The sequence below is a fragment of the Spermophilus citellus genome (genome assembly GCF_964194105.1).
Source record: "Spermophilus citellus genome assembly, chromosome: 13".
Lineage (NCBI taxonomy): Eukaryota > Metazoa > Chordata > Mammalia > Rodentia > Sciuridae > Spermophilus > Spermophilus citellus.
This window is the reverse complement of record NC_138193.1, coordinates 71,912,162-71,938,752: the sequence shown is the minus strand read 5'-3', so window position 1 is coordinate 71,938,752 and position 26,591 is coordinate 71,912,162. Positions and strand designations below refer to the sequence as shown.

General features: G+C 39.5%; 2 protein-coding genes across 5 annotated transcripts in view; both read right to left on the bottom strand.

The window, feature by feature from the left end:
• Positions 1 to 8,768, bottom strand: GPR75 (G protein-coupled receptor 75). Its single transcript, XM_081265419.1, has 2 exons — positions 8,649 to 8,768; positions 1 to 2,070 (listed from the first exon to the last, which is right to left on the bottom strand). The coding sequence occupies exon 2, from the start codon at positions 1,952 to 1,954 to the stop codon at positions 329 to 331; it is 1,626 nt and encodes a 541-aa protein (XP_081121545.1). The 5' UTR covers positions 1,955 to 2,070; positions 8,649 to 8,768; the 3' UTR covers positions 1 to 328.
• Positions 8,769 to 14,292: 5,524 nt separating this feature from the next.
• PSME4 (proteasome activator subunit 4) overlaps positions 14,293 to 26,591 on the bottom strand; it is a 96,625-nt gene continuing 84,326 nt past the window's right edge. For all 4 annotated transcript variants that reach the window (XM_081265414.1, XM_081265415.1, XM_081265416.1 and 1 more), the window contains 6 exons: positions 23,078 to 23,206; positions 22,049 to 22,204; positions 17,840 to 18,002; positions 16,472 to 16,605; positions 15,655 to 15,792; positions 14,293 to 15,004 (listed from right to left, as the gene is read on the bottom strand). In XM_081265414.1, coding sequence (XP_081121540.1) covers positions 15,658 to 15,792; positions 16,472 to 16,605; positions 17,840 to 18,002; positions 22,049 to 22,204; positions 23,078 to 23,206 — 717 coding nt within the window. In that variant the 3' untranslated portion in view covers positions 14,293 to 15,004; positions 15,655 to 15,657. The remainder of the gene's footprint in view (positions 15,005 to 15,654; positions 15,793 to 16,471; positions 16,606 to 17,839; positions 18,003 to 22,048; positions 22,205 to 23,077; positions 23,207 to 26,591) is intronic.

Here is a 26,591-nt window from a genome sequence, read left to right as displayed (position 1 = left end):
GACTCAGAGTATTACAACCAGTCAGTCAATTTCCTACTTGAACATATCATCACCATTCCTGGCCTCTATTTAAAGGTTCAGCACAAAAGACTGGGTAACAGGTCCGAGTTAAAAAGCTAAATAAACTTTTACATCATATCTTAAAAAATCAAGAAATTACAAATCAAATCAAGACATTAATATTTCAGACAAAAGAAAAGTCCCAACTGCCAACTTTTCGGCTGAATCTTTAAGTTTTGATCTGCGGCAGCTCTCAAAAATCAAACAGTGTGAGAAGGCAAAAAAAAAAAAAAAAACATTTGCACAAGATTCTCTGGCCTCCCTGACTTTAAACCGAGGGGACTGGAATCTGCTTGGCTGAAGTGCTGTCGTACTCCTGCATTATTAGGTCGTTGGTGGTGTGATAATGCATGGCAATATAGGAGCTTGCAAATCCAAAAGAGTTGATTGGCTGCAAGTGGCATGGGCTGCTCTCCTCCTGGGAAGGGCTGCTGTTATAGATGCTGTAGTAGGGTTCAATCCGAGTGTTGATGGGGGTGGAGCTGCTCTGACCACAGTGCTGATGTCCAGCAGACATCTTGGGACTTACCACACTTTCCTTTGAATGGCTCGGGCCACAGGCCTGATCCACAAATTTCTTCTGTGGCTTTGGAGACAACATGTAGGCCGAGTTTGTTTCATGATGGGAGGATTTGTTTCTGTTGACTTCGAGGTTCCCTTTTCCCATGGCTCGAAGTCGAGTCTTCTGTTTGCAACAGAAAACCCCCAGGCCAATGTACTGGAGGCACCAGAGCACTTTCCTTCTCAGGCCGGCACTGTTCCGAGAATATATGAAAGGGTTTAATCCTGACTTGAAAAATATTAGGGTGAACCCAAACAGTTCAAACTGGTAAAGGATGAAGCTGCCACTGTTGGATAGGACCACCTGCACCAGGGAAATCCCCAGCGGAAGACAGCACACCAGGACCGACAGCACAATGATCACGCAGGTGACCACAGCTTTGGAATCCTTGGCAGTGGAGAGGTTGATGGCTGATACCAGCTGGAGTCGGCTGGCTGCAGGGGTTGGCAGCTGGTTGGGACTCTTGGTGTACCCGTGCGTGGGAACGTGCTGCAGTTTGTTGTAATTCTGGTTCCTGTAGAGGGCTGGCACGGTGCACTGGATGGGATCTCCGCCTCCCTTGCCGGGAGCCCCCATGAAAGGCTGTGGTCTGGAAGCATCAACTGTGATGACTGGGAGGCACTTTCTGACCTGCGCATTCTTCCTCAGGGTCTGTGCAATCATGATGTAGGAGACAGACACCACGGCGATGCAGAAGGTGAAGTCGACCACATAGAGAGACAGAATGGCTCTCCCTTCTCCAGCCACCAGACTGGACATGGGAAGGCAGAGGTGGGATTTATTGGTCTTCAGGGTTGCCAAGGTGGCGAGGGTGAAACTGGTGGCCCAGAGAAGCAGTGTGAGGAGCAAGGTGCAAGGAAAGGAGGCTGTGCGATCAGGCTGCTTCCCCAGCACCATGCGGAGGCGGTGCAGGGCAATCACTGCCACCGTCTTGAGGGACATGATGATGAAGCCGGAACTGGTGAGATGGAAGGCGAAGCAGAAAGCATCTGGGATGCCACTGGCTGAGCTGAAGAACAACACAAAGGCGAACATGGGCGCCGTCACCCCGCAGATGAAGAGGTCACAGAAGGACAGGTTCAGGATCATGAAATCAAAATTGGTTCTGAATTTTCTGAAGGCTGGGTCAAAGAAGGACAAGAAGACAATGAAGTTGCCGTAAGAGCCCAGGCAGAAGATGATGGCAAGCAGAAAAGTGCAGGTCACCAAGGTGGCCATGTGGATGAGGTCCTGAAGATCCTCCTGGAGAGAGGTGTCGTTGCCTCCCTGCGGGTGAGGCACGTGGAGCCAGGTGGCATTGGGGGCATCCTGAAGGGGGTCTGTTGAGTTCATCTTCAGAGAGAAATGTCTCTTCCTTCTGTTCTCCAAAAAAGCTCAGTGGGAAGACAGTCAGAGCCTCAACTCACAGATGAGCGACGTGTGACAAAAGAGGCCCAAGACAGATAAGCCTGTACACAAAAATGCACACCCAGACACAGAAAGGGGTTACTACACAATCTCATTATTGTTTATGAAAGCATTACAATTTCTCAGCCCCGGCCTCATACATGGAAAGCAGCTTCTCTTCACAAAGTCCAACACAGAAAAAGAGATGATCACCTCCCAATATATCCATCCAAGTAATTTAGTTTTATGACATAGTGGTTTCCAAATAGGATTAAGTATCACCTGGGGAGCATGTTAAAAAGTTTAATGAGTGGTGGCACACGCCTGTAATCCCAACAACTCAGGAAGCTGAGGCAAGAGGATTACAAATTTGAGGCTAGCCTCAGCAATTTAAATAAAAAATGAAAAGGCTGGGGATGTAGCTCAGTGGTAAAGAGTGGTAAAGTGCTTTTGGGTTCAACCCACAATACCAAGAAAAAAAAAAAGAAAAAAGTTTTTCATTACAGGGCAGATTCTGGGCTTCACCCCTTGATATTCTGACAGAGGGCTGTGCAGATGATACTTTTGGAAACATTTCCATGCCAGGCACTGAAAATACACATGAACATAACCTCTCCTTCAGAAATCATGGTATAGCTGTAGAAGATCAACCTAACAATGTAACTGCAGCCTACTGTGGTTGCAGTGTGCTATGGAAGGAGAAAAGAGGCAACTAATCCAACCCAGGGAGAAGCTGGGAAAGAAGAAAGGGAGTTTTAGCAAGTAGAAGCTAACTGGGTGAAAGGTGAGGGGCAGGCAGTGGGACCCAGGCTCCGGAGAAGGGAAGGAAGTCTTTGCAGCAGAGGGACTGGGGCAAAAAACAGTATATGCTTTAAATAAGATCAGGTTGGTGCATGATGTGGCCTTACATTTAGGTTCCCGTACATCACTAACAAATCCTCTTTCTTTTCCTAGGAACAATCCTTTATTTTCCAGTATTTCTTTCTTTTCCCATATTGAGATTTTTGGGGCAATTCCCTCCATTTCTGAGGGGGAAAAAATCAAAGTAACAAAGAGTATCTGGAATAACAGTGGCATAAAAATTAAAATATATAGTGGAATAAAAAATATAAGTGGAATAAAGTTTTTTAAGAAGTGGAATAAAAGTGGTTCAAAGAACCACTTAGGGGGCTGGGGATGTGGCTCAAGCGGTAGCGTGCTCGCCTGGTGTGCATGTGGCCCGGGGTTTGATCCTCAGCACCACATACAAAGACGTTGTGTCTGCCGAAAACTAAAAAATAAATATTAAAAAAAATTTAAAAAATTTTTCTCTCTGTCTCTCTCTCTCTCTCTTAAAAAAAAAAAAAAAAAAAAAAAAGAACCACTTAGGGGGATGGGATGTGGTTCTATGCTTGCCAAGTATGCGAAAGGTCCTGGGTTTGATCCATAGCTTCTCAAAGACAGAGAGAGAGAGAGAGAGAGAGAGAGAACACACACTACTTTGTAAACTCTAAGTAATGTGATAAATGTGAGTTGCCGTTATTTCAACAGGAATATCCTCCTGACAAAGCAGGAGCACACACTCACTCAATGCACACTAATTATATGCACACCACAGCACACTAATTATATGCACACCACCGTCCTGCCTTATGCTACATGCTGAAGATAAGACACAGCCTCTTGCTCTCTTTGCCCCCTTTTTATTTCTATTGTACAATGAAATCTAATGTACACTCACATAATCATCTGCATTGTCCCAAAGACCTGTGGTGACCTGGTGTCCATCCTGCACCCAAAGATGCTCTCAGCAGAACAGACCAAGTTGTTCAGTGCATTATTCTTGCCAACCAACAAGCATTTGCTTCGGTCCAACATTGTTGGAACCACCAATGGCAATGGGGAGGCCCAGAGCTGATGTTCAGAATATTTAACCACCAGCTCAAGCTACACCCCAGAGGCCTCTAGTTGTCAACCCTTTAGTCACTGGATCAAGGTAGAGCAGAAGAATGGGCCAAGTCCGTGAGGGGTTACAGGGGCCCCAAGCAGCAGCTGTGGACTACCCAAAACAGAAGCCTCTCATCATGTAACAGTACCAAACATCAGCTCTGGAAGTTCCGTATGACTAACTGGTGTCTTTCAAGAGAGAAGACTGCTTCTTCTACATTCCCACTACATGCCTTGTAGTGCATGCAGATCATGACAAAATGGTGAATTTCTCCACTGGAAAGTGAAAACAACTTTTCTGCAACTTTTTAAAAGTTCTATAGGAGCCGAGTGTGTTGGTGCACACCTGTAATCTCAGGGATTTAGGAGGCTGAGACAGGAGGATCACAAGTTCAAACCTATCCTCAGCAACTTAGTGAGACTCTGTCTCAAAATTAAAAAAAATAATAAAATAAAAAGGCGTGAGGATGTGACTCAATGGTTAAACATCCATGGGTTCAATTTCTAGTATGAAAAAAATATTCTATGGGACAAAAAATGTAAATCCTGAACCTTTGTTTCTTTTTTTTTTTAAATATTTTTTAGTTGGACACAATATTATCTTTATTTTATTGATTTTTTTTAATATTGATTTTTTTAGTTGTAGTCGGACACAATACCTTTATTGTATTTATTTTTATGTGGTGCTGAGGACTGAACCCAGGGCCTCACACTTGCTAGGTAAGCACTCTACCACTGAGTCACAACCCCAGCCCTTATTGATTTATTTTTATGTGGTACTGAGGATCAAACCCAGGGCCTTGCACGTGCCAGGCCAGCTCTCTACTGCTGAGACACAACCCCAGCCCTATTTCTTGATAATTAGAATTAAATAATAATGGATAGCTCTTATTGTTTCCAATTAAAGACTGCATTCCTGTTTCTGAGCCCTTCTAATATTTTTGTAGCAAAAAAAAAAAAAAGATGTTTTGCTGCTTGTAAAAAATTATTGTCAGGAGTGGTGGTGCATGCTTATAATCCCAGTTCAGAGCCAGACTCAGCAATTTAGTGAGGCTCTAAGCAACTTAGTGAGATGCTGTCTCAAAAAATAAATAAAAAGGGCTGGGGATATAGCTCAGTTAAGTGTCCCAGGGTTAAACTGCCAGTATCATCTCAAAATTGTTAATTGATATTCATATACAAGTATGACACAATGAAACCTATTACTCTAGCCAATAATCCCAGTGACTCCAGAGGCAGAAGGATTACAAATTCAAGGCCAGCCTCAGCAACTTAGTGACACCATATCTCAAAATTCACAGAAAAGGACTGGGGATGTCATTCGATGATAAAACATCCCCGCGTTCAATCTCCAGTACAAAACAACAACAACAACAAAACAAAAAACAAAAAAAGAAACAAAACCAAAAAACTCATTATTTGCTGGGTGCAGTGGTGCCCTCTTGTAATCCCAGCAGCTCAGGAGGCTAAGGCAGGAGAACTGTTAAGTTCAAAGCCAGCCTCTGCAACAGTGAAGCTCTAAGCAACTCAGTGAGACCCTGTGTCTAAATAAAATACAAAATAGGGTTGGGGAAGTGACTCAGAGTACCCCTGAGTTCAAGTCCCGATACCAAAAAAAAAAAAAAAAAGAAAAAAAGAAACCCATTATTCTATATAATTGATATGCACTAATAAAACATTTTACAAGTTTTTCAAACCTTTTAAAAAACTGAATTGGAAGATTAGTGTTAATTTATGAAAAAGCAAGTGGAAGAAGCCCATTTAAAGAGGCAGGAAGAACAGAATACTAGTGTCTTATTGCCACTCCTCTGCCTCCAACCAAAGGTTTCCTCTATGGAAGTAGACAAATCAAGAAGAATGAAAACAGAAGCAAGAATTTGGCCTGGGAAACTTAGAGCACCTGGAATTGGTGTGCTCAGAGAAATAAGTGGGTAATAATGAAGAAGTGGGATGATGGAAGTTATGAGGACCCCGGAAATAATAGGAAAGGGTTCAGGAAAATGAGATGATGAGGCACCAACATTACTCAAGGATAAAATAGGAAAAAAGATTATTTGTAGGCACTGAAGAACAACTTCACTTTGTGCAGTTATGTTTTGTCAATAAATTTTAAATTTTTCAATTAATATTAAAAAATAAAAAATTCTATGTCAGGAAATAATAATGGCAATGTACTCATCAGTATTGTTATTAGCATTTTTATTTTACGGAGTGCTTATGATGTGCAGGCACTGTTCTCAGTGCTCTCCACTACGAATTTTAAATTCTCACAATCCTGAAATTGTATAACATCAGCATTTTGCAGATGAGAAAACTGAAGGAGAGATTATATCATTTAACAATGTAACAGAGTTTGGATTTGAACCTAAGCAATTGCTTTTAACCCAGGGCTTTGTGCATGCTAGGCAAGCACTCTACCAACTGAGCTATATCCCAGCCCAGCAATTGCTTTTCTTTATTTTTTGGGTACTAGGGACAGAACTCAGGGGTACTTGACCACTGAGCCATATCTCCAGCCCTATTTTGTATTTTATTTAGGGTCTCACTGAGTTGCTTAGTGCCTCACTTTTGCTGAAGCTGGCTTAAGCAATTGCTTTTCAAAGCCTGTTTTTTGTTTTTTTGTGGTGCTGGGGATTGAACCCCAGGGCCTTGTACATGTGAGGCAAGTACTCTACCAACTGAACTATATCTCCAGCCCTTTTTTTTTTTCAGTATCAACATTGAACCTAGGGGTGCTTAATTACTGAGTTACATCCCCAGTCCTTTTTTTTCATTTCAAGACAGGGTCTCACTAAGTTGCAGAGACTGACCTTGAATTTGGGATTCTCCTGCTTCAGCCTCCTGAGTGCTGGGATTACACACTTGTGCCACAAGTCCCACATTCTTTACCACCATACTAAACAAAAGAATAAAGAGATCAAGGGAGGAATCCCCAAGTCATAAGGGTAGTAGCTATAGTTTATTGGGTGGTTATTATACACTAGGCTCCATGGTAGAAGTTTTATAAAAGTTATCAAACTTTATTTCATCCTCACAATACTCCTATGAAGTAGGTATTGTAATCCCTTCTTTTTAAAAAAAATATCTTATTAGTTATTGATGGACTTTTATTTGTTTATATGTGGTGCTGAGAATCGAACCTGGTGCCTCACACATGCTAGGCAAGCGCTCTATCACTGAGCCACAACCCCAGCCCTGTAATCCCTTCTTAATTGAAAAATTCCTGGAACACAAAATTCTAATACATCCATAAATATACACATCTATCTTTACATCTAGCTACATATCTGCATATACATATTTATATATAGTTATATTAGATACATAGAAACTTCTGTATAGCTTTTTGACAAGCCTAACGATTACAGTTCCAATATAAAGTAATTACAAATGACTCTTACTGGGATAACTAGAACAAAAGAAGGAATCAAGGGCTTGGAGGAGAAAAGAGTGAAAAAGAAGACAGAAGAAAAGGTTTTGGTAGAGGAATTGTAGAAGCAATAAAGGAAATGGAGGGAAAGCCTTAGTACTAAATCCTAGAACTTTTAAGAGGAGACCAAAATCACAAAATGAGAACGAAATTATGATGGCAGAAATACAAAACTGGGGAGGGTAGCAAATCAATATCTGTTTAATATCCTAAATGTTACCAAGGTTATTTTCAATGCCAGCATCCAAGCTACTCTTTTCTCCCTGGGACTACAAACAGGTCCTGGAAGATGTGATTAAAGCCATAGAATCTGAAAATTTTTAAGCTGGGACACAGTTTTAAGTATGCACACTAGCCACAATAAGAATGAATTTACATGCATTTTTTTAAACTACTGAGGAGAGTCCATAAGAAATTAGTAGTAAGACAGAAAATTGAAATGTATCGCACCAAGGTGATTATTTCTCATTAAAACGTATGAAGAGCCCTTGCTAGTGTGCTGTTTTAATTTTTTAGTAAACATTAAGGTGTTTCATATGTGCCTTTACAAATCATGATCTGGAGTCTTCCAACTAAGTTTTTTTTTTTTTTCTCTCATAATGTCTTAAGTTCCCTCAAGGCAGGTATTTTCAGCACCTAACCCTCACAGAGACATACTAAATTTAATATGCTCATTGTATTTGTATTGATCAGGAAAACCTCAGGGAGGTTAGATAACTTGCCCAAGGTCACTAAGATTCAGGCTAGATTTGAATCATTTCAAATCTCTGCCTCTTTTATCCAGATGAAGTACCTTTTGAAGCCCTGAGCACCTGATGGGGTAGGGAAGGTCAGATCTGGGTCACTTGCTGGGAGAAATGGGAAGGCTGAGGCAGGATCCCAGCCTGAGAACAAGTGGAGTGGGAGACCCGGGAGAGGGGAGGTTGGCGCCCACCAGGGACAGGCGATGGGTGAGGAATCTTGAACTGTGGGAGAGATGATGGTAAAGAGGGCCTAAGCCTATCCAAAGACGCTTATAGAAGAATCAGCTGAAGGTTGGTGCAATGAGGAGAGCTAAGTCCGGGCACCTGCAGTAGCTTGGGGTTTCTACCGGCCCAGCAGAGCCTGGGAGCTGGGAAGGACAGGAGAGAAAGCTTTTCCCAAGGCCGCACCAGCACAGGTGCGCCGGGCGGCTCGGCCTGGCCCAGCACGGCCGCGCTCCTCCTTCACCCGCCGGCCTCCCGGAGGCCTGGCCTCCCCAGTCCGGGTGGCTCGTCCTCCTCCAAAGAGCCCGCGACCTCTCACCTGCCGGGTGGCCGCAGCGCCTCCCCTCCTCCTCCATCTCGCAGCCGGGACCCCAGCTCCGCCCGGCACCCTGGATGATGCAGGGCTGGAGGAATCATCGCCATCGCCGCCGCCTCCGCGCATCCTGGGAGCCTCGGCGAGACGGGGGCGCGGAGGCGCAGTCACGGAGACGCGGAGGGCGCCACCCCCTCGGTCCGACACTCAGGCCGAGCCCCGCCTGTCCCCGGCGCGGGTCTCCTGGTGCCCCGAGGCCGCCCGCTCCCGCCGCCCAACTCTGAACCAGAATCCCTTTTCTGCTTGCCGTTTTGCCGTGGGGGGAGCCTGGATTCCGCCATAGGCAAAGGCTGAAGTAGAGCGCAGAAAAGGGGCAAGCGAAGTGGGAAGAAAGGAGGGGGAGAGCAAGGGGCTCGCCTTAGAGGACGGACTGGAGTGCAGCAGGGTTCCAGGGATTCCTACCGTGCCCGCCGCCCACCTCCCCAAGTCCCTGTGCATTCAAGCCAGCCTGTCTAGCTTCTCCATATGCTGCAGTATTTTTTCTTCCTAGACAAGATCGGCGGAGGCGTCCAATTTGAAACTTTGCGGCATAGAATTTATTTTGGTACAGGGGATGGAACTCAGGGCCACTTGACCACTAAGACGCATTCCCTGACCGTTTTATTTTTTGAGACAGGATCTCGCTAAATTGCTGAGACTGGCCTCTAACCTGCGATCCTCTTGCTTCAGCCTCCCGAGTCGCTTGGATTAGAGGTGTGCCACTATGCCCGGCTGGCGGCATAGAATTTATAGTCATTATAACAGAATTTAAATCAACTCTAATTTGCCTAAGTCTCTCAAGATATCAATGAATTTACTGAAGAAACTTAGCAAGGGGAAGAAGAACAACTAGGGGGAAAAAACATGGAAATAAATAAGAAATCATGGGATATTTATTGTTTAATACTATCATAAAATGTAAAAAAAAAAAAATCTTTAAAAGCAGCAATGCAATGTATCCAGCTAGGCTTATTTTGGTAAGAACAAAAAACTGCCATCTTCCCATTCTCATAAGTCTACACAACTTACAAAATAATTCATAATGAGTTTACTATTTCTCTAACCTCCTCAGAGATACCATTTGCCCTTTCCTTCAACTGGGACCAGAAAACAGGAACGTTTATTGCATTCAGGGGAAATACTTAGTTGGAATGTTGCTAGCGCAATCTCCATTTTGGCTAACAGTTTTTCTAAGCATCATAACCAACAAATACCAAAGAATTTGATTTATGCAAATTTCTTTCCCAATTCCCTGTACTATTTTGTTAAGAACACACTAGAGGGCTGAATAATGTATAAAGTAGGTTATTTTGTCCAGTGGTTGACTACGCAATAGAATTGTTTATAAATAACTTTAAGAAAATGTTCCAAATGATTTATACATAGACCACACTTCAGCCAGGTATGGTGGCACACACCTGTAATCCCAGCTGCTCAGGAGGATCCCAAATTCAAAGCCAGCCTCAGCAATTTAGCATGACCCGGTTTCAAAATAACAAGCACTGGGTTTGTAGCTCAGTGGTAAAGTGCCCTGGATTTCAATCCCTAGTACCCCCCAAATAAAAAATAAATTAAAAAAAAAAGCTTCATTCTCCCAAACACTTGCAATGTAATTGTTCTTTTGGTACAAGGGAGTGAACCCAGGTGTGCTGAACCATTGAGCTTCAGCCCCAGTCCTTTTTATATTTTGAGACAAAGTCTGGCTAAATTACTTATGGCCTGGCCAAGTTGCTGAGACTGGCTTTGAACTTGTAATCCTCCTGCCTCAACCTCCCAGCTGCTGGGATTACAAGCATGTGCCACTATGCTTGATACAATGTAACAGCCTAACATGTTGTTGGTATTGGTGACTTTGAGCCTTAGGAAAAAATCAAAAAGACCCATTAGCTGGCTGGGGTTGTGGTTCAGAGGTAGTGCACTCGCCTAGTGCATTCAAGGCCCTGGGTTCTATCCTCAGCAACAAACAAACAAATAAATAAAGGTATTGACAACTACAACTAAAAAATAATTTTAAAAAAAGACCCATTAGCTTCTAGAGTGGAGCTGGCATTTAGAGAAGATATTCTGATCAAAGTTACATGCCTCTTAATGAATTAAATCTTGCCAGCTCATTTCTAGACATTTGGCCATATGAGAGGAGGTTACAATTGGTTCAGGTTGGATTGCTGCCATGGGTTACAGCTATGGGAGAAAGGATCTCAATGGGGTGGGGGGGGGGTGTTTCACATCTTATGAAACATTCTAAAGATGTAAAAGAGGAAATTAAGACCCACCAAAGTTCCAGAACTGGTAAGGACCATTCAGCAAGGCTAAACCTAACATAAGAATACATACAAAATCTGTAAGTGAAGTGTGCTAAGCCTGGAGAGAACACTGTCTTAGTAGTCAAAAAATGGGAAACCTGCAAATAATAATGTTAGAACACAAATGGGCTACCAATCTGCAGTGACACCAGCCTTCCAATACAAACTATAATTACAATGCAAATTGATACATGTCCACTTGAAGAAAACACATAAAAGCCATTAAATGTTTAGATTTTGACCTAAAAATCTGACTCCTTGGAATTGCTCCAACAAAAGGTTTAAGGCATAGAGGTATGGAAATGAGCATCACAATGCAATTGGAACAGAAAACAACCTTGATGTTCAATAGGGTAATACTCAGAAGCAATCATGATATATTAAGACAAAAGTCCATAAAAGCACTTATAAATATGGCTACGTAGAAGAAGAAAAAATATTTCCAATAAAATATTTCCATTGGTCTCTGACCACACTAATCACCCAAATTGCCAGATGTGGTAGAGCACGCCTGTAACCCGGGCGATTTAGGAGACTGAGGCAGGAGGACCACAGGTTTGAGGCCAGCCTCAGCTCAGCAACTTAGTGACAGACCCTGTTATCAAAATAAAAAGGACTGGGGATGTAGGTCAGTGATTAAGGATCTTTGGGTTCATTCCCCGGTACAACACCACCAACAACATTAAAGAGCTTGGCAATGCTGAGTATTTCATATATTCGAAAACATTTTTCTCACGTACTGTACACAGTGGCACCTGAATTATTAATCATTTGCATTAAAAGAACAGGTGAAGGACTGGGTTGTAGCTCAGTGGTAGATGCTTGCCTTGCACATGTGTGAGGCCCTAGGTTCAATCCTCAGCACCACATACAAATAAAGTTACTATGTCCATCTACAACTAAAAATATTTAAACAACAATAACAAAAAGAATAGGTGGTAGGCTGGAGATATAGTTCATATGAGTGCTTGAGTGCTTGCCTTGCATGCAAAGGCCCTGGGTTCAATCCCCAGCACCACCACCAAAATAAATAAATGTTGAGTAGCTAGGAGTAGTGGCACCCACCTGTAATCCCAATGGCTAGGGAGGCTTACTTAGGCAGGATTGTGAGTTCAAAACCAGCCTTCCCAACAGTGAGACACAAAATAGGGCTGGGGATATGGCTTAGTGGTTGAGTGCTTCTGAGCTCAATCCCCAGTACCAAAAAGTCGGGTGAGTAAAATTCCCTCCTAAATTCTGAAACACAATTTGTTTTGCAAAGGATCTATTCAAAAACCTAAGATTAAGGGGCTGGGGATGTGGCTCAAGCGGTAGTGCACTCGCCTGGCATGTGTGCAGCCCAGGTTCGATCCTCAGCACCACATACAAAGACGTTCTGTCTGCTGAGAACTAAAAAACATAAACATTAAAAAAATTCTCTCTCTCTTAAAAAAAAAAAAAAAAACAAACAAACCTAAGATTCAAATTTTATAACCTCAGGCTGGGGATGTGGCTCAAGCGGTAGCGCGCTTGCCTGGCTTGCGCGGCACAGGTTCGATCCTCAGCACCACATACAAACAAAGATGTTGTGCCCACCGAAAACTAAAAAATAAATATTAAAACATTCTCTCTCTCAAAAAAAAAAAAAAATTACAACCTCTAAGAGGTTTTCTCCTTTCCTTCTCATGAAGCTTATAGAAACCTACACTCTTTTCCATGCCTGCTTCCAGTCCCATTTTAAGAACTACTTTAGACAACATCAGCCATCCAATTCTTCCCTTCCCCCTTTCATTCCTGAGGCCACTGATAGAAAATTTGCATTATAATACAGGGGAAAATATCAAGATAATAAGCAGCATCCAAACCTGGCATCAGAGTCACCTGGGGAGCATATTACTCAGGCTAAGGTACCCTGTTTTAAGTCTACAGTGAGATTTAAACGTTTTTATCAATGGTCTCAATCCGGCTGCACAACTGAATCATCAGAGCTTTAAAAAGATGATGCCTGAGCCCCCTCCAGAGGGATTTTAGTTGAGAAACATACTGGGCACCCAGTATCTTTTTTAAAATTAGTTTCCACTTATGAACCACTGCTGAAGTATAATTTCATATAGTTTTAAGTTAAAAAAGCTAAACTGGTCAAAATATAATGTAAGGTCTTACAGACATTGATACCATGAAGTGGGAACAACAAGAATTTACATTTTAACAAAATTCCCTCATGATTCTTAGGCAGGCATATTGATTTGAGAAAAAATCTTCTAGGTTAGTGCTATTCAACAGAAATTTTAGTGATGATGGAAAAGTTTATCTGTGCTACTCAATGTGGTAACAACCACTAGCCATGTAGCTAAAAAGTGCTTAAAATGTCCCTAGCTGAAACTGAGAAAATGAATTTCTCATTTGATTAAATGTAAAGACACATGTAGCTAGAAGCTACTGGACTATACAGGGCATAATTTGAATTCATTTTGGTCAGAGGGAATGAATTCTAGATCCAAATCTGGGACGGCAATAGGAATCCACAAGAGCCACTGCCTACAGAACTGTCTTCTCCTGTTAATGAAGACAAAAGCCAGGTGTTAAAAACAATACATTTATTGGGTTTTAACTAGTTACACAATTGAAATAATCAGTTTGGCACTACTCTATACAGGGATTATGCCTGTGTATGCTGACACTTAAATACTGTACCAGGACCACTGCTGTGCTTAGATTGAGTCATTCAGCAGGTAGATACTAAAAAATGTTGTGGTGTTCCTTTAAGGAAGACTGTATAGGGTGTGTTATGACATTCACCAACTTGTGAATTATTTCTATCTAGAAGATATCTTGCACTCTATAAATCTGTTATAGGCAAACGTGTTAGCAATTTGGGATGCACACACAAGTTACATAAAAATTCAGACATTCTAATGATAAATGAACTAAAAAAAAAATCCCACATTTCAGCTTTTGTAACATGAAGAAAATAACTTAAAAAAAAAAAGGCATTCAATGGGTACAAAAGCCCCAAATCACTATAATAAAGAGCTACATGTGAATTTTTACAAATTAACTACACAATGGTGTCGTGTGAAAGGCTGCATCTGTACAAAGTCTTGCCAATGCTATCGCTATAGTTTATACAATCTTTTACATCTATGTAACATATATTAAACAAGTCAATTAAATACCAAGCCTTATTAGTCTCAACGATTCTGCAGAAAATAAAAGAAAAAAAATCACAGAATTTCCACAAACACAGCAGTCTTCCATTAGGTGAAATATAACAGTTTTCAAAGTGGGTCAAACAATATTTGTAAAGAATACAGGTAAAAACCAACCAGTCAGGATGTTTACTGTTGTTGCTGTTTATTTTCAAAATCACACATTGTATACACACACAACAATCAATCAAAAATTTATTCAACAAACCCCCATTTTTTTTTCTTTCAGCAACTGGCTCTATTCAGCACCAAAAACTCCAGTCTGGGAAACAGACTTTGCTTCTGTGACTTGGTCCAGCAATTCATCAGTCATCGGTAAGGTTCAAGAGTTGCCCTCCTCTTTTCCTTTCCTCTTCTGGCTCTCCAAGGCTCTCAAGGCTTCAGATTTATGGCCCACTGCCCTACTACCATCCAACAGCCATTTGGGAAAATTCAAAATAATTTGAGATGAGTGAAATGACAGGACTTGTATTAATGATGGGTTTTCTCCATTCAAAAAAAAAAAAAAGAATTTTTTTTTCCTTAATGAGTTCCTAGACTGTTTGGCCTTAGATGCCATGTTCGTACTGGGTAATAATTTCTAGTCTGAGACTTTGTGACTTTGTCAGATGCCTCAAACAAAAAGTATATTCTGGAAACACTATGGACAAATCAAGAAACCAAATGGCAGCTGAGAACCTGTGGACACAGACTAATGAGACCAAACATGGAAATCATCAAAATTATGAGAGCTCAACAAAGGCAGAGTTTTAAATCTGCAGAGAGCCACCACAGATGGTACCTGAGGATCTGGAGTTTTTGATGAAAAGAGCCTGAAGTGAGGACTAGTCATCTGTATCAGGAAGGAAAAAATTTCAATTAGGTAACAAGACACTCAACCCTAAAAACCCAATAAATTATATTTTATTTTTCCTATCCCAATAAAAGGCTTCTGGACCATTCCTTTCTAAAGAATAAGTAATAAATACTTCAGAATCCAGATAAATATTCTCACAACTCTGTAGAATCCATAGTGCTCAGGGCAACCTAGAACATCCATACCTCCATACAAGAGGCAAAAAACCAAGATTTCTTTTACCTTACTCTTCCCATGCTACTAAAAATACTCATTTACAAAGGTCCAAAAGCAGTCACATCAATTTTCTGCTTAACATTTAAAACAATAAGCCATGAAGGGAAAATCCTTTGGGAACTTATTTCCAGTGGCCATAGCAAAAGCCATGTTTGTATGTTTATTTTAGTTCTGGGGACTGAACCCAGGGCCTTGTAAATGCTAAGCTATGTGCTCTGACACTGAGCTACAACCCCAATCCCAAAAGCCATGTTTAAAAACAAATACTCCCCAACTTTATCTAAACAAATATAAGAATGTCAGCAAAAATTTAAGAACACATACATAAAAATATCCACCTCTCAGTCACCAAAGAATGACATTTGCCTGAGGATTTTACCGTCTTTAAATTCAGAACTTTGCTGACTTACCTCCTATGCATAATAGCATGGTGACACAAGGAGATCCGTGAGAACAAGCAGTTGGTCATCAGTGAATTGCTGTTTGTGTTCTTGCCAGTTGTCATGGTGTGTCCTTCGAAAATTGGATAAGGTCTTTTTTACAGTCATCTGTAGAGAAGGCAACCCACATCATACATTTTAACATCTCCGAACAACCAGGGTTGTATGTACTGTACCTTTAGCTAAGTAATAATCCATAGCTGATTCCAGATCTCATAAATTGTGACATAATGCTACAAAAACAAGCCAATCTTGTTTTCCAAAATCATTACACATCTGTAGAATTACTAACTTCACTTTAGGACAACCCACTGGAACTTACACTATTAGACCAGTTTCAGTACACACTTAAATCTATTTATAAAGGTTGAAAAGGACTAAATCGTTTGTATTTTGAATTGTTAAATCTAGGAACAGAGCTGTTCACTACTATATAATACCACCACTATCTCCTATTTAACATTAGCTTCCTGTGAGATACTTTCCAGATATGTTAGAAAAATAGAAGGATAAAATTGAACTATCCTGACAATACTGACAATACTCTACTTCCACTGAAGGGCAGAAGCTACAGTAATTTTCTTGCTATATAAAGATCTCAAATAAACATGGGATTGAAGTCTCTGCAAGAGTTTAATAATTAATGGAAAGCAGACTTAGTCCTGGCAGAGGCAGTAGTTGTATCAAAGCAGCAAGTTCAGGGTATATAGAAAATTATAAATACAAATGGTTTCTTATAAAACATTGATATCATACATGCAAACAAACAAGGAATAACTAATCGTACCTCAATAGGCTGAGGATCATTCAAATGTGCGCTGAGATTCATAAGTAGCTGGGGCATCCAGGTGGGAACATTGTAAGGGCTTGAAAGAACACATGCACCAAGTCCTAGCACCCCAGCATGGCGTTTCACCAACTCTGCAAAGAAAACAACAATATATATGGCAAATATGTATGGCCTTATAGCGTTCATTACAATGAAATTATGCTAAATGTTTTCAATGTGTGAATTTCTGTATTTAAAATGAATCTTCAAGCACATACACAATTCAAATTACCTTTTTTTTTGGGGGGGGGGCACTGGGGATGGAACCAAGGGCCTTGCACATGCTAGACAAGCACTCTACCAAAATGTTACAACCCAGCCCTAAATTACCATAATTTTTCCCCTTTTTTTTTTGGGGGGGGGGTGGAACTGGGCATTGAACCTAAGGGAGCTCTACCACTAAACTACCTCCTCAGCCCTTTTTATTTTTAATTTTGAGAAAGAATCTCATAAAGCTGCAAAAGCTGGACTTAAATTGGAATCCTCCTGCCTGTCAGCCTCCTGAGTTGCTGGGATTATGGCTGTGCATCACCACTCAAAGCTCATGGTTACTTAACAAAGCTGCATGTACACATGTTTTTGTAAGCATATTGTGTGTGTGTACACGAAACATGGACAGTTAAATATAGATAACAAAAAGAGACTTTGAAATAAACATAAACAATGCCATTTGATATAAAAGAGTTTGGTACTTCATTATTAAATAATAGACTTCAAGCAAATAAAGTAGAGTAATGGTACTTTACTAAAATTTGCTATTAACTATATGACATTATTAATATACTCAGTACTTAATAGCTGCCTATTCCAAGCACTTCCCACAAATTCAATTAATTTCCTACTTACTAATCTTCCCATGTATTTTCTATTCTTGTTAGCAGTGGAAAGGTCAAATGCTTCTTTACATGTAAATTTCTCTTTAAACATTACATAGTAGTTATATGTTATTCTCATTTGGTTTCTTTATATTAATTACGTTGAAAACTCCAGTAATGACTCTTCTCATTCTTTCAATAAATGATCAGTTAAGTATAACTATGCTAATAAGGACATTTTAATGGTCTGCATATACAATGGTGATCCTTTAAGATTCTCTTAGTAGTGTCACATTCATTTCAGTGTGTTTTAAGTACAATCTATGTTGTAGACTTCATTTATTAAAAGAGTTTTATGTAGCCATGTACAGTTTTCTTTATAGCTATCTCAATTTTAGCTTTTACATGCCAGGGATAACTATTCCCAGTATTAGCAAAAACCTGGGCATATACAAGTTTAAGTCTGGTTAACTTCCAAAAGGGTATGGGTGTTTTATACCAGCAATATTACCTGCAGAAGGAATGGTATCTCCTACAGAACCAGGGTCTCGCTTTCTTTTCTTAGGTAGTTTTGTTTTGCAAAGTTGCTCAAAATGAATCTGCATAGGACTGTCCATGGTAAGGAAGTTACACTGTAACAGACCACTTAAGGTGGTAGCAGCCATTTCTCGAACCTGTAGGAATAATAATTTATATTAGAACTGAGATTCTAAGCCTGAGGGAACAATAGAGAACAAAGGGGAAATATGGGACCCGGGGTGGGGACCTTCCCTGGAACTGTTATGCAAATTTTGCATATTCTCTTTGGAAGTTTCTTGATAGAAATTTCATCAAAGTGTTTAACAATCAATTTCTGGGTTTAATCCCAATAGAGATAGACACACACACACACACACACACACACAGGTATGGGAAGTGGGCATGCATTTTTACTATTACTGTAGCGAGACATTCTAATTTCTTTTTCTTTTCTTCCAAGATACTAATAAATTATCTCAATACCTCCACCAGAATTATTCTCTTTCTTAGTAGTAGGGTATACTTCTGGGGTGCTCTGTCCAGAGTTCACCGTGTATATACAATTAATTTTATAAGGTGAGGAAAAAGAATTTATTTAGCTTTCTTTTTTTTTTTTTTTGGGCAGGGCTGGGGAAATCAAACCCAGGGCCTTCTACATGCTAGGCAAACGCTCCACCGAATTACATATCTCTAGACCCCTTACTTAGCCTTAAATATAGGAAATGTCCCTCCACTTCTAAAAATTTTCCTTTAAATTCAGTAAGAATTTTCTTTTTCTTTTTAATATCTATCTGTCTATCTATCTATTTATTTATTTAGTTAGTTAGCTTTCGGCAGACACAACATCTTTGTTTGTATGTGGTGCTGAGGAATCGAACCCGGGCCGCACGCATGCCAGGCGAGCGCGCTACTGCTTGAGCCACATCCCCAGCCCCAGTAAGATTTTTCTTCAAAAAGATATTTGTCATAGTTGGGTGTAGTGGTGGATGCCTGTAATCTCATTGATTTGTGAAGCTCAGGCAGGAGGATCTAAAATTCTAGGCCAATATAAGCAACTTAGTGAGACACTGTCTCAAAAAAATTTTAAAAGGGGCTGAAGTACAGTTCACTGGTAAAGCACCCCTGGGTTCAATCCCCTCATATGCGCCCCCAGCCAGAAGTCATTTTACAGTCAGATTATTATAAAGTTTTTTTTCTCAATACTATCATGAATAGGATTAGCTAATTACCTACCACTGCTATTTAGGATCACAGTTGCTTTAAACATATATAATGGCTTTAATAAATGTCATGGTTGTGCTTATTTAAGAAATATGTTTAATAAGCCTACTATATAAAAAAAGTAAAATGTATATAATAAGAATGTTCTAATAGAAACTTGCAAAAAACAGTAAATTTTAATGCAAGTGTTCTGCCACAGTTTGGATCTTAAATGTCCCCCAAAAGCCCACGTATTAAAAGCCTGGCACTCGATATTTTCCCTGATGTGCAGATGCTAATTCACAACGGAGCAGAGAACAGAGGTATTTTGGACTAGATAGAGGAAAGTGGAGGGAAGGGAGGGGCCATGGAGGTACGAATGATTGTAGAATGAACAGGACATTATTACCCTATGTACATATATGATTACATGATCTGTGTAACTTATATACAACCAGAAGAACCAGAAGCTACACTCCATTTACCTATAATGTGTCAAAATGAATTCTACTGTCATGTGTAACTAATTAGATCAAATAAAATTAAGGGAAAAAAAAAGGTTGACACTGCCGGGCACAGTGGCACATGCCTGTAATCCCAGAGACTCGGGAGACTGAGGCAGGAGGATCCTAAGTTCAAAGGCAGCCTCAACAATTTAGCAAGGCCCTGAATCAAAATAAAAAGGGATGGGGGTGTGGCTCCGTGGGGAGGGAGGGAGGAAGGAAAGGAAGGAAAGGAAGGAAGGGAAGGAGAGAGAGAGAGAGAGAGAGAGAGAGAGAGAGAGAGAGAGAGAGAAAACAAAACATTCCAAAAAGCTATTGGGAGGTAGTAGAACCTTAGTGGGAGGTCTTTAAGTCACTGGAGATGTCACAGGGGACATAGTGGGACTTAAGCTCCTTCTTTTTTCACTTTGTAAAGATGAGATTAGTAGTTTTGCTCTACCACATTTCTTCAATGATGTACTGCCCTGCCAGAGGCCTAAAGCAACAGGGCCAACAGATCATGGACTGAAAGAAACCTCTAAAACAGTAAGTCAAAACAAAACTTTATCTTGATAAGTCCATTGTTTTGGGTATTTGTTAATATGACAGAAAGTTGACTAATACATACTCTAAAATCTGAAGTTATGCCAGGCGTCGTGGCACACGCCTGTAATCCCAGTGGCTCTGGAGACTAAGGCAAGGGACAGAGAGTTCAAAGCCAGCCTCAGCAAAAGTGAGGCTCTAAGCAACTCAGTAAGACCCTGTCTCTAAACAAAATACAAAATAGGGCTGGGGATGTGGCTCCTTGGTTGAGTGCCCCCTCAGAGTTCAATCCTTGGTACCAAAAACAATAACAACAAAACTGAAGTTATGAAACAACTTGAGATTTCTAATTTTTCATTTCCATTCCTTTAACTTAACTTTTTTTAAAAAACATAAGGGGAAAAAAAAAACATTAGAAATTTAAATATTTTCACCGAAACCTCTCAGCATTGTTATAACCAGTCTGTTAGTTTCTTAGACTAAACAACATGCATTCCCCAAAGATGAGAAAGCTAGTTGGGCTCATTTAGGGAGGTAGAGAAATTTCCATTCCCATTTTCTTATGTGCCGCAGTCTGGCTGGGCACAAATCACGAGCCACTCAAGCAGGAACAAACTTTATTTCCGAACTCCCTCGAACGCCACGCACGCAGCCTTCTCCCCGGACACACCACACCAACTGGAAAATCCCTCCTCCAGCACTTTCCCAACCAACTTGAACTCCCCAGGAATCCCCAGAGAACTCCAAAGTAGCCAGTGCCTAAGGTGGACAGCAAGGGTCTAATATACAATTGAATACACAGCTTAACATAACCATCATCATCTCAATGGCTTGCTGGCATCACCTCTCACCACTCCGTTCTGGCAAAAGTGCCAGCTATGGCTCTCATCTCCCTCCTTCTGTTTAATTAAACACCAAGAATGTAGTTAAAGAACCGTGACTGTCCAATTCTACATATGGTCCTTACCCGTCATCGGATGAGCTGACCTCAAGGCATCAGCCTCCTGTCTTAGGTTGGTACCATTGCAATTGGATCATACCCATCATTGATTACTGGTTCAGCATACAGCCATACTTATGGATAGGCCTTTGCACCAGTGGGGGGGTGAGGTTCTTTGCCTCACCTCTGTTGGCCCCCAAATTTGGCATTGGTGCCAGTGGCTCAGCACTTATGGATATAATCTATTCTGAGTGCTCAAAAATAAATATATAAAATAAAGTATACTACTTCATAAAAGAAGTAAAATTTTCACAAAAATTCAATTACATTTTCCCCAAGAAATGAATACACACATACACACACACACTCCGTGTATATGTGTGTATATACATATTTTCCCTCTTTTTTTGGGTGGTATTAAGGGTTGAATCCAGGGTCTTGGGCATGCTAGTAGGCAAGCACTTTACCTCTGAGGTACATTAGCCCCCAAAAGTGTCTTATTCCACACTTATTACAACATGCTTTCCTTATATTAGGCTATTTGAACTAAAACTATCTTTTTATACCAAACATTAATATAACCTCACCATAAAAGTTGACTTGAATGTCTTTACCAAAGAAAAACCAAAAAAGGATAGCAGTTCTATCTTCAGTTTACTGGACAACAACACACTTGAGAGTGAAAGTGCAGACCTGTACTCTCTTCAAATTGCTTTCATGCATGTTTCCATTAATCTCTTAAAAATCACTATGTGGGGTGATTATCATTTCTTAATACATAGAAAACGCTGCGGTTTGCAAATATTATTTGCACAGTTCCAAAGAGAAGACACATTAAAAGTATGTCCAGTATTTTATTTTCCCATTTGAACCACAGAAAATCATGATTAGGTTACTAATCAATTAGAGTACTCACATAGATCTGTTAAAATTCAAGTTACTTTTAATAATTTATATCTTATAAGGTACAAATATTTCTGCAAAGAAAGACCATGATGGGTTCTTTAATTTTAATTGGTTGTAACATAAATTTTACCTCTAACTGCTCATCCTCCAAAAGGTTTATAACAAGCCACCTGATGTCTTTAACTGCATCTTCATTGTTTAGGAAAATAAAGAGGTTATAAAACACCATGGTCTGGAGGTAGGTCAGTACTGTATATCTCGCATGCCAAGAACTGCTTCTTGCTGTCTGTGAGTGAGAAAAACATACAAATAATGATAATAGTACTAACAGGAGTATGAGATGCCTATAAATAATATAATATTCTAATTTAATTCTACTTTCACAGTATAGTTAGGGCAAGTTTATCTAATATTTCCTTCTGTATAAAAAGTTGTTCTATTTCAGGTAGTTATTCAGAATGTATGATGACTGAGTAACAGCAAATGAACACAAAGGTATAAGTCAATTTTAGGAGAATTATTTACAATTAATGACTATAAATTCTTCTAAGAAATGCACATTATTTTACTCTCAGTGACAGTTAGCATCTAAAAGCAAATAAGATTAAGAACAACTAAATTCCACTACAAAAATTACGGACCATTTTAGTCTGTTGAAAATATTTTTCAGTGGCAATTAAACTAAAAATCTAAAAACTATAAGCATGTTCATTTTTATATTATATAACACATATATTACCCTAGACAAAACTGAACATACAGTATAATAACTGCAGCCAGAAATATATCCAACCACTATAGGTCTCTAGCATAGACCAAGAAATAAAAGTGAATAAAATAAAGGGGAAATGGCAAAAAGGAATCACTACTCCCATTCCTCATAAGCATTTCATATTCAATGAAGTTCAATAATTAGTTCTTTGTGTATATAGGTAACTTTTGGCTTGTGTGATTTGACCAAGGTAAAAGAAGTTGATGGCAGAGCTAGGTATAGAATACAGATCTGTTTCTTTGGTCAATACATATTGCTTCTTGTACTAAAATGAAAATCAAAATGAAAGAAAAAAAAATAAGTTACTGTGTATACTACAGCTGAAACTGGAATGGTAAACTAGGATCCTAACCAAAAGATATGAATATTGTAGTTAAACAGTCTTACTTGGTTTAGCACCTGAAGTACCAAAGGCACTTGATGAGGGTAAAGCAACCCCTGAGACATTAGTGATAAACAAAGTTTTGCATCTCTTTTCAGTTCATCATAGCTATTGTCATTTTCCACGGGGGCAATCTAGAGAACAACAATAACAACATAAATTGAACAATAACTGCCAATAAAAACAAGGGCATTCTATATACCAAAATTACATTTTACTTTTAACATCTTCTATGGAAAAATTTCAAACATACCCAAAACTAAAGAGACTAGTATAATGAACTCCCCATAAACTAATTATTTCAACAAAGACAAACTCATGACTAATCTTTTTTTTTTTTTTCATTTTTTTCTTCCCTCTGGCTCTCCTTCTCCCAAGTAAATTATGCAATGCAAACCCCAGATATTCTTCACCCATAAATATTTCATTATGTTATCTCTGAAACATCTCTGTAAAAAAGAGACCTGTTAAGTACATAATCATACATAAAACTATTTATAAAATATTTGGTAGTGGTCAAACTACCTCCCCTCCCTGCCCCTGCACACGCCATTGTAGTATCAATGTTATTACAATTGGCTTTCTGGAACCATTGGTCACACACTGTGTTTAGCTGGATTTTTTTCTGGGGGTTGGGAGAGGGATAGTTTTGAACCCAGAGGTTCTTTTTATATATCTATATCCCCAGTTCTTTCTACTTTTTATTTTTAAGTCAGGATCTCACTAAATTGCTGAGGCTGGCCTTAAACTTACGACCCTCCTGCCTCAGCCTCCCTCTTTGCTGGGATTGCAGGTATGTGCCACTGTTCCTGGCTAGCTGAAATGTTTTAAAGCTCTCATTTAAAATTTCTTGATATCCTGTTTTGTAATTTATCCCACTGTGGCCTTCTCTAACTGTACTCCCGTATTGGCACATGATGGCTCTAATAAGTCCTGTAAATGACCCACTGGATCTTGACGTTTGACTTTATTGAAGGTTGGGCACAACATTAAGCGATGTTTCTTCACAGATATTTAATTTTCTTTTTGTGATGAACCATTATAAAAGAAGTATAGGTTTGCAAAATGGTGATAGTCATTCCTCCTTATTACCTAAAACACACATAAATAGAAAAGGTTTCCCTTATTCTGAATAATTATTTCCTATTTGTCCTACAAATGTGAACGTTTTTTAAAAAAAAGTATTATGAATCAATTAATTTCAATAAATTTGATGGCTTTAGTTCACTTTAGTTACTCTGTATACAGGTGCTCATTTCCCTTTTCACTATCAAAAACCTCAAATTGGGTCCTGAGTCCTTAATACAAGAATCTTGGTTTCTGATATAGCAAGATGACCTAGATTTACCATGTGCATTTCTTGCTCCAAACATGAAATGAGTCATTTCTCTAAGACCTAGTTGTTTTATATTTAGAAACCATACCTGATTTTCTGTATTATTAAAAATTACTATTCTGTGTATTCATTCCTATTGCTATGGAATGATTCAAATTGTAGGATATCTAAACAAAAGGATATTCCATGGGCTGAGATTGTGGCTCAGTGGTAGAGTGCTTGCCTAGTATACGAGGCACTGGGTTCGATCCTTAGCACCACATAAGATATTGTGTCCACCTAAAAGGATGTTCCACAGTTCATTTCACCAGGTCCTATCCAGAGGCAATAGACACTAGAACTGTTTCCAGACTTTTTACCATGTCTTTGTGCCTAGTCATTTCACATCTTTATTGGTACACCTTTGTATAGAAGGATAGAAGTTCATTGTCATCAGAAATGATGAAAATGCATTGCATGTGCTTTTGCTAGACATTGCCCCATGCCCTTCTTTATTGCTGATTTCTTCAGAGATTCACACCATTTGGTAACCAACACTAGATTTTTTTCACAATTAGGATGGGTGAAAAATGAAAAATTATACAGTATGGTTTTAATTTGTGAAAAGAAATAAATTTTCATCAAACATACCAGGGATTATATCAATTTAGGAGAAACAGGCAAAGTTCAGTATTATCAAATTTTTTTGCATGTCTATAACAAACAGGAATTTGACCATGTAGGAAGCCTCTCCTTGACAAGTTTTAGGCTCTTTGAATCCCTCTTTCTGAATAGGCTCCATCCATGGTCTCCACTTTCTGGCCTACAGTGTCTAATTTTAGCAGACTCCCACTAATTGAGTTGAGTAAGAACCCCCACCCACATCCGATCACATTCTTCATTTCCCACCACTGCTATCTGACCACTCTTGGCCTGCCTTCAGCAAAAATCCTGTGAAGGCAGTCTAGGAACAATCCTAAATATATGAATCTACTATGACAATTTGTACACGGTTTGATGGAAATCAATTTTATTAAAACAAGGCTTTCCTAGACAAATAAGAACTAAATAAAACTTTAAAGCCATATTTTTTTAAATACCCCTCAAAATATAGGGGATTTGGGCTGAGGACAGTGGCTGGAGAAGTGCTTCCCTACCATATATGAGATCCAGATTTGATACTGAGCACCACCCAAAACAAACAAACAAACAAAAAAACCATATATAATATAAAAATGGCATTAAACAGTATATGGTACAAAACAAATCTGATTTCTTCATTAAAACAAATAGGGATGCTATGTTCTCCAGAAGTATATTCTTTAACATCAGTTACTGAAGAAGTTGTCCCTAAAACAAATTTTAAAAACAGCAAATAAAAAGCACCTTAAGGGGCTGAGGTTGTAGCTCAGTGGTAGAACACTTGTGTATCATGTGTGAGGCACTGGGTTTGATCCTCAGCACCACATGTAAAAGCCAGGCAAGGTGGCCCACACATGTAATCCCAACACTTTGAGAGGCTAAGGCAGGAGGATAGAGAATTCAAAGTCAGCCTCAGCAAAAGTGAGGCACTAAGCCTCTCAATGAGACCCTGTCTCTAAATAAAATACAAAATAAGGCTGGGGATGTGGCTCAATGATTGAGTGCCCTTGAATTTAATCCCCAGTACCACTCCCCCCAAAAAAGCAAAAAATAAATAAATAAGATTTTGACAAGGAAACATATAACAGGCTTGTAATTCAACCACACCATCATGTCTTAATTTGGTTAATCAAGAAAAAAGCAGTAAGAGTACTTCTTTACAGACAAGCGCACAAAGGCTTAAAAGTGGTGACTCCAAAGACTAGTAGAAGAGGAAAGGGGCATGAGAATACAAGTTCTTATAAACAATTGCTGTACAACTTATATATATCTTCATACTACAGTATTTAAAAACAGAGTAAATGTGAAGACATTTTGAACAATATACTAATTTTGAGAAAGGTGAGAGGAAGAACAGATAAATGTGAACTAGATATCAAGATATTACCAGAGAAAAACCTCAGTAATTGGCAGAGGAAGAGAAATAGATCAATGGAAAAAAGTGGAGGTCAAAAACACTTTATACATGTGGAGTATCACTTTTGTGATATGCTTGGGGCCTGAAATGTTTTAAAATTTTGGAATATCTACATACACATTATGTGTTATCCTGGAGATGGGAC